General features: G+C 43.2%; 1 protein-coding gene across 3 annotated transcripts; it reads left to right on the top strand.

The window, feature by feature from the left end:
- The first annotated feature begins 2,591 nt into the window (after window positions 1-2,591).
- On the top strand, window positions 2,592-8,247 carry LOC135092172 (ryncolin-1-like). 3 transcript variants are annotated; one of them, XM_063990448.1, is made up of 4 exons: window positions 2,592-3,157; window positions 3,880-4,322; window positions 6,436-6,540; window positions 7,843-8,247. In XM_063990448.1, the coding sequence occupies exons 1-4, from the start codon at window positions 2,939-2,941 to the stop codon at window positions 8,006-8,008; spliced, it is 933 nt and encodes a 310-aa protein (XP_063846518.1). In that variant the 5' UTR covers window positions 2,592-2,938; the 3' UTR covers window positions 8,009-8,247. The 3 variants fall into 3 exon arrangements, with proteins under 3 accessions (XP_063846518.1, XP_063846519.1, XP_063846521.1); XM_063990449.1 differs by lacking the exon at window positions 6,436-6,540 and having other exon boundaries at window positions 2,593-3,157; XM_063990451.1 differs by lacking the exons at window positions 6,436-6,540; window positions 7,843-8,247 and adding an exon at window positions 5,134-5,231 and having other exon boundaries at window positions 2,604-3,157.
- The last annotated feature ends 139 nt before the right edge of the window (window positions 8,248-8,386 follow it).

Below are 8,386 nucleotides of genomic sequence, written 5' to 3'. Positions count from 1 at the left end.
GCAAGTCTATTTTATTCAGAATACTTCTACAGTTTGTGTAGTAAACACTTAAGCTATTTCTCACCGTCCCTGAGCTAGCTACCTTTCTAGATTTAACTATTTTGCCCCTCGCCTTCTCACTACCCCTTCTTCCCTCCCGACAAGAGCCGCTTGTGTCAGCGATATGATATATAGGAAACTGGCGAAGAAGTACCTGTCGTTGCAAACAAAACAGGAGATTTTATGACTATAGAACATATTAACGCTCAATCTCTGCTTGGAAATATGGATGAAATGAGACTGTTAATAAACGTTAGGAATATTGATGTTTTGTGTGTAAGTGAATCATGGCTTCTCCCAGATCTTCCAGACGCATATGTTAATATACCTGGTTATACAATCTTCCGATGTGATGGTGGACGTGAAGGCGGTGTATGCAACTATGTAGAGAATATCTTAACAGTCAGTGTCATTAACTTGAACGTCCCCTAACAAGTGGCTATTAAGGACTGCTTTTGAATACATACAAGACTTGTTTTGATTAATTAGTACGAAGAATAAGACATTCTTTATATTGGGTGATTTCAATGACAACTTACTTGTTGGTAATAGCAAGATATCTAAGATCATAAAGAACAACAAGTTAACTCAAATAATTGAAAACCAACGAGGGTTACGCCAACATATTCAGCTCTATTAGACCTTGCTATTACTAACAAGCCTGGCATTGTATGCTCCTGTGATGCTGTGCCACAAGAGATTGCTGATCATGGCCTTATAAGTATTATGATAGATATCAGCAAACATAAGAGATCGCCAGTTATTCGAACATTCCGACATATTGGTGATTACACCAAAGAGAAATTTTGTTTTAGGCTTCTTCAGAAGACGCACAATTTTAATGATTTTAAGTACAAACGACGTAAATACGCAAGTAGATATTGTTAACGCAAATTTTATTAATTGTTTAAACGATTGTGCCCCACTTGTTACTACAGAAATCACTAGACCATTTGCACCATGGATAAGCAACTCAATCCGGGAAGCTATGAATATTACTCGAAATATTACTCGAGCAAAACTAAAATACGATCGGCGTAACGCTGATCTGCAAGAACAATACCAAAAGAGAAAGAAAGAAAATATTATCACAATGAATTTCTTAACAATAAAAACAGCATTTCAAAAAACATGGAAAGCTATTAGAGAAATAGACCCTAATACTAAAAACATTTCCAATATCTCTAATTTCGATAATGTACTCGACAAAGCCAATGAATTTAATTCTTATTTTGCTAATGTTGGTAAGAATTCATATACTAAAGCTCAGGAGCTCATCCACGGTGAAAATGTGCAATATCCTATCTGTGAGAATGTAGCGTTGTAGCCTCTGGGATAATTGGTGAGGACAGCACCTTCGGGCCTCGACCAGTAGACAATGACACTGTTATCCTATTTCTCTCTCTCTCTCTCTCATCTCTCTCTCTCTCTCTCTCTCTCTCTCTCTCTCTCTCTCTCTCTCTCTCTCTCTCTCTCTCTCTCTCTCTCTCGTTTCTCCCCTCCCTCCCCTGTCTCTCTCTATCTCTCTCTCTCTCTCTCTCTCTCTCTGTCTCCTCCCGTCTTCTCCCTCCCTCCCCTGTCTCTCCCTCCCTCCCCTCTCTCTCTCTCTCTCTCTCGCTCTCTCTCTCTCTCTCTCTCCTCTCTCTCTCTCTCTCTCTCTCTCTCTCTCTCTCTCTCTCTCTCGTTTCTCCCTCCCTCCCCTGTCTCTCTCTATCTCTCTCTCTCCTCTCTCTCTCTCTCTCTGTCTCTCCCGTTTCTCCCTCCCTCCCCTGTCTCTCTCCTCCCTCCCTCTCTCCCTCTCTCTCTCTCTCTCTCTCTCTCTCTCTCTCTCTCTCTCTCTCCTCTCTCTCTCTCTCTCTCTCGTTTCTCCCTCCCTCCCCTGTCTCTCCCTCCCTCCCCCCCCCCTCTCTCTCTCTCTCTCTCTCTCTCTCTCTCTCTCTCTCTCTCCCGTTTCTCCCTCCCTCCCCTGTCTCTCCCTCCCTCCCCTCTCTCTCTCTCTCTCTCTCTCTCTCTCTCTCTCCTCTCCTCTCTCTCTCTCCCGTTTCTCCCTCCCTCCCCTGTCTCGTCCCTCCCTCCCCCCCCCCTCTCTCTCTCTCTCTCTCTCTCTCTCTCTCTCTCTCTCTCCTCTCTCTCTCTCTCTCTCCTCTCTCTCTCTCTCTTCCCCTCCCTCCCTTGTTTCTCCCCCTCCCTCCCCTGTCTCTCCCTCCCTCCTCCCCCCCCTCTCTCTCTCTCTCTCTCTCTCTCTCTCTCTCTCTACTCTCCTCTCTCCTCTCTCTCTCATATAACAAAATTAAATTTAACTGAATCATTATTCAGTTATCAAGTACATCAATTATTTAGTCCAGCCATGCAATTTTTTACTCCCTAGAGGTTTAGCCCTGACTGAGAATGACTGGACCAAAGCCTGATAAGAGTAGTGGAAACAAGACGCCGAACCGTTTCGCAATACGGTCATGTTCCGCCTCACAGTGCCTTGGGATTCCTTGAAGACACTACTAAGAGTTACCAAATAGTCAGGTTAGTGCGTGGTGTGGCAGCAGCATACCCTACTTCTGCACGGAGGGCACAGCTCCCACCACTCCACAGGAAGAAAACATTAACAGTACACAAAGCTGCGAGGATCTTGCTACATCCGGTGCCAGCGCGATAAGAGGCACACTGGCGCCCTTACCCAAGTGCCGCTTCATCTAATATTAACACAACACTTCACCATACTAGAGGAGTGATGACATGCATGAGCACCACAGTTTCTATTCTTTCCTCGCCACACCCACCGAGGCTTGAAGTGGCGTGTTGAGGCCCGCGAAGCACCCAGGGCTCAAGACACAAACCACTTTGCTCTGAGCAGCACCCGGCCACGGTCGCCTTGGTTAGGTGCTCTGGCCAGCAATTATTTGCGATGCAGTTCCTTGTGTTCCTCGCCATGGGCGTGGCCGTGGCCCAGGCAAGCGCCACGCCTCCCACAGCTGAGGAGAATAGCTGTTCAGGCCTCAAGGACGATCGCTCCCTTCTGTCCAGCCTACTAGCGGTAACTGGCTACAGTGATGCTTGCGTGGCCGCCGCCCTGGACTTCTGTAGTAGTGGACAAGAGGACAGCCGCTACGCGTCCCTCATGGAGGTAAGGGTCAGGCCAGTCTCTGTCTAAGCCTGGGCCAGACTGCTCTCTAAGGGGAAGGTATCATTTATAGACAAAATCTTTCCAATTTATCAAGGAGTGCTTGTACCAATTTTTGTTTGAGCACACCTGATTGTGTGTGTTCATTAACGGGAACCAAATACAGAAACATTAAAGTTGAATCACATAACTTGCTGGTCATATACTTCCCTAGTTACGTTTCCTTACGTGGAGTGATCTGATCCTTGTTCCCGGCAACACTTCAGAGCCACTCCCGCCAATGGCCGGATTTCTCAGAGGTTTCTACCTCATGCAGAATTTGGAAGAAAAAAAAAAATCAGGATTTTTCTCTAAAACAAATATAATAATCGATTTATTTTATTAACTTATTTTTTTTTCTATTTAAAAAGTTTTTTGATATCCGTACACACACACACACACACACACACACACACACACACACACACACACACACACACACACTTTTAAATACAGCATATCTAATTTTTTATTTGTCATTTTTTTTTTACTCTGATATAAATCGATTTAAATAATTTGGTTTAAATCACAGCAACCCTGACCCTGAACACAAGTGTAACATGAACTCACGGAGTTCTCCTAATGCAGGTCAACTTAGTTTTGGGTCTTTATCAGCAGCAATGCAGGAGGAGCTGCGCCGCCACGTCTGACGTAAACCTGGTCACTGTTTGGCCTTCGCTTTACAGGAGGCGAGGGAAGTGGTGCAGCAGGTCAGTGCTGCTGTAAACAAATGGGAGTCTCGGCCGCGTCACTGCAAGGACTTACTGGACTCCGGGGACAGCGGGAGCGGCCTGCGCCAGGTATACCCTTACCCTGGGCGACCCCACCACCGCGTGCCCGTGTTTTGTGACCACACCGTCGACGGCGGGGGATGGACCGTCTTCCAGCGGCGCACCAGTGATGCCGTCCGCCAAGATTTCTACCGCACTTGGGTCGAGTATCAGTTGGGCTTTGGTGACCTGGAGGGTGAATTCTGGCTGGGCCTTGACCTTCTGCACCAGCTGACCTCCACCACCCTGCAGCAGCTACGAATTGACCTGGACGATTACGAGGGAGAACATCGGTGGGCCAAGTATGGATTCTTCCACGTGGGCGCACCAGAGACCAAGTTCCGCCTCAGTGTTGGAAGGTGAGGCCCTTCACCCTCTTGTATTCTCTCTCTCTCTCTCTCTCTCTCTCTCTCTCTCTCTCTCTCTCTCTCTCTCTCTCTCTCTCTCTCTCTCTCTCTCTCTGTATTAAATGAATATATATATATATATATATATATATATATATATATATATATATATATATATATATATATATATATATATATATATATATATATATATATATATATATATATATATATATATATATATATATATATATATATATATATATATAATTTACCTTTTATTTTGATTGAGAAAAGGCAATAACATAATAATATAACTATCCGTTCCGTGTCGCCAGAGGCAGCAACCTGTCCTTTATGCCTCAGCCAGCCCTACCCTGTTGCTGACTGTCCCTTTTTCCTTACCTCTTATTCCTTTGTTTCTTTCTATTCTTTCTTTCTATTTCGTATCCCTGCTGTTTCTCCAGACTCTCTCACTCTCTCTCTCTCTCTCTCTCTCTCTCTCTCTCTCTCTCATATATATATATATATATATATATATATATATATATATATATATATATATATATATATATATATATATATATATATATATATATATATATATATATATATATATATATATATATATATATCCTGATTACTGATGTAGCCATTTTTATTTACACATTCTTGTTGTATCTCCTATGCCACTTAAAGATCTCTACCGGATCCCCTCTTAGCCTTAGCCTATGAAATGTAAATTTATAAATTTCAGTCTCCTTTCGTGAGAAATTCTCATTTTTATCTTTTTTTTTTTTTTTATTGATATTGATTCTAACAGACCTATATCCTTCCTGCAATACTGGGACCAGAACTGCACAGTATAATGCACACAGCAGATGAGGTCTGATCAGCGCCAAATATAATTTTAATATTGCTTCGGTATTTTTACTTTTAAAGCCACTAAAATTAATCCCAATAACCGAATTGCTTTATTTCTGGCCTCCACGCATTGTTTTCTTAGACGGAGACGAGAACTAACTATGAGTCCTATGTCTTTTTCATTCTTTGAATTTAGCATCTCATCTTCTTTATTGCATGCCTACTGTGTGGGTTTCTTCTATTTACGCTAAGTACTTTGCGTTTGTTAGTATCAAACGGCATTTGTCATCTGTCTGTCCATTCGTTCATCCTATGCGATGGCACCCGAATCTGACCTAATTCATCTACCAATTTCGTGTCATCCGCAAGTTTACCAACACCGCTATTAATGCCACTATCCAGATCAGTAAGATTTATTAAAAATAACAATGGCCCTAACACTGATCCCTGCGGCAGCCCACTAATTACTTGATCCCACTCGGACCTTGAGCCGTTTATTATAACTCTGTTGCCTGTCGCCAAGCGACGAACTTATCTAGCCTAACACCTTCTCATCTATCCCGTGCACCCTAGCCTTTCTGTCTGTTTTATCAAATTATTCTCATCTAAATGCTTCCTAATGTTCCTCACGATTACTGATTCCATTACTTTACCTGCCATTGAAGTTAAGCTGACTGACAGGTGTATATAATCAGACGTTAACGTTTTATCTTCTTTCTTAAAGATGGGCACTACATTGGCCTGCCTCCACATTACCAGTACCTCTCCTGAGTCCAGTGATTTGCTAAACACGGTAACTGGCGGCTCACTAATAACCTCTTTGCATTCCTTAAGTACTCTGGGATATATTTGGTCTGGTCCTGGTGACAATTTTTTTTTTCAGGCCGTTCCACTGTCTCCTTAGTTATGAAAATATACATCAGCTTTTCATTCTCTTCTGCTCTAAAAATCAGTTCACTCTCCAGCATTTCCTGCATGTTTGCCTGGGTGGACAATTAAAAAATTACCTGTTCAGAATTTTATTCATCTCTTCCCCAGAACAAACTAACTTTCCATTACATGCCTTAAATGGACCTATTGTTTCTCTATTTTTCGTCCTATAGTTAGATAGATAAATAGATAAATAGATAGATAGATAGATAGATAGATAGAGATAGATTGAGATAGAGATAGACAGATATAAATAGACAGATAGATAAGATATTATCTCTTTTTTCTCATGTGTGTGTGTGTGTGTGTGTGTGTGTGTGTGTGTTAACAGTTACAGTGGAGACGCAGGGGACAGCTTCACAAGGCACAACGGCCAAGCATTCAGCACCCATGATGCTGACAACGACAGTCATAAGACTTATAACTGTGCCGAAAGGTAAGTGTTGCCATGCCACACAGCTCAACAGTGACACCACACAACATGCAGACAAGTGCTGTCACACAACACAAAACAACACAAAATAAAGATTCGTATTAGTTTTGGTTCTCCGCTCCGTGACACTCTCCACTTGGGTCCACACTCTTCCGACCAAGGTAATGGACCGCCACGCACTCTGCATGAGTTTCTCTGTTGCTGATCGTGGCGTCAGGGCAAACCCAACCTTCAGGTCCATCATCACGTCCGTTGTACTGCGTCACAAGCCGCTGCTTTAGCCAAACATCTTCAAGTCCACACTTTACACTGCGCCACTTCCTAATGTGATGCTTCCCTTTCTTGTCACTCATATCCCTTCACTTCTGGAGTCTGGCTCCACCACGTGGAACACTGTATAGCTGTGTCGCTCACCGTAAGTCACTGGACTCAAGGCATTGAGAAAATGTATGCTCTGTGTCCTGAGGCCGTGGATTTATTTTCAGTCACGGGGATATTGTGAACGCCTGATCTTATCAAATTCTGGAAGATTTTTCGTGGCCTCTCCCCAGTTTCATGTAGGTACTTATCTACACATTTTCCTTGGGTCCTTCTCTCGGCACTAGAAGTCATAGACACAAAATCTTTGTGCCTTAGAGTGGTTGTTTCTTATCTTAGTGGTTTGGTGCCCAACCAGGTAAAAAAAAACAGGTAACCGTGCAACAGTCACGAGCCTTGATAATGCTGTGCTCAGTTTTTTAATCAGCCACAACAAATGTGAGGCACAGTAGGTGGAGATACCTCTCCCACGCTCCCCTGCCCGTTTCCCTCTTGCCGCCACCTTGCCATTTCGTCGCTCAAATCTAATCCCTACATGATAATGGGCCCTGAGTTATCATACGTGACAATTTGCCTTTTTTTATGACTTCCCATGGCTCAACATCCAACATCGTGGTTTTGCTCTACGGGTACGCTGCGATCTTTACAGTTCGTTTTTTTTTTTTTTTTTTTTTGGTGCAGGTTTTACAAATTGATCTGACTGGATCCCGAAAGAAACATTTACAAATACACAGTGAGTGGGAGGAGGCGGCCACGCAGTGATGAGCGGAACGATCGGTCTGTCTTCCCTCAATCATGGCGCATTCCATACAAAGAAAACCACGTTTCTAATTACTTGTAGAAAATACAATGTGCATATTTTCAAGAAACACTGTTTTAAAAGAAAATTAGAGAATATGTTTCCTGAAACACAACATGGTAAAGAAGAAAGTGTTCATGTGTACAATTCTCGTAGCAGATCTTTTGTAATTGTTCTGTTCCTTTCAGCCGACGAGGAGCTTATTGGTATGACAACTGCGCAGATTCTAACCTGAACGGCTACCAGTATATGGGCAACTACACCTCCTTCGCCGATGGTATTCACTGGAATCATTGGAGAGACCACCAGTACTCCCTGAAGCGAACATCCATGATGACTCGCCCCGCCTTCTGACCCACTCAGACTAACGTGGCGTTGTTATGTATTTCATTATATCCTGTAATTTAAATACACAAGCAGGTAGGGTCTCTCTCTCTCTCTCTCTCTCTCTCTCTCTCTCTCTCTCTCTCTCTCTCTCTCTCTCTCTCTCTCTCTCTCTCTCTCTCTCGTTCACTGTGCAGTGTATCATCCTTGCTGTTGACAAATGTCATTAACAACAAAATAAGCCAATAATAAATTCATCATTGCCTTGAGCAGTCTTTCATTACTCCAAAAACTGACGAAGTGTTGGAGTTCATACCGAGAGAAACACAAAGCCGCGACAAACGCAACTGAAAACCGCCACCAAATACTGTTGCGTGTTGAGGGCTGAGAAGCAACGCCCTCAACGGC

Source organism: Scylla paramamosain, chromosome 39 (assembly GCF_035594125.1).
Source record: "Scylla paramamosain isolate STU-SP2022 chromosome 39, ASM3559412v1, whole genome shotgun sequence".
NCBI classification, from domain to species: domain Eukaryota; kingdom Metazoa; phylum Arthropoda; class Malacostraca; order Decapoda; family Portunidae; genus Scylla; species Scylla paramamosain.
Note: the sequence above shows the minus strand (reverse complement) of the source record. Positions and strands in the feature narration are given on the sequence as shown.

What these genes read in the sequence shown, in the direction of transcription:
- LOC135092172 (XM_063990448.1), top strand. Translation starts at nt 2,939, where the DNA reads ATGCAGTTCCTTGTGTTCCTCGCCATGGGCGTGGCCGTGGCCCAGGCA. An exon ending in GCTACGCGTCCCTCATGGAG is followed by an intron (nt 3,158 to 3,879) that starts GTAAGGGTCAGG and finishes TTCGCTTTACAG; the next exon opens with GAGGCGAGGGAAGTGGTGCA. An exon ending in ACTTATAACTGTGCCGAAAG is followed by an intron (nt 6,541 to 7,842) that starts GTAAGTGTTGCC and finishes TGTTCCTTTCAG; the next exon opens with CCGACGAGGAGCTTATTGGT.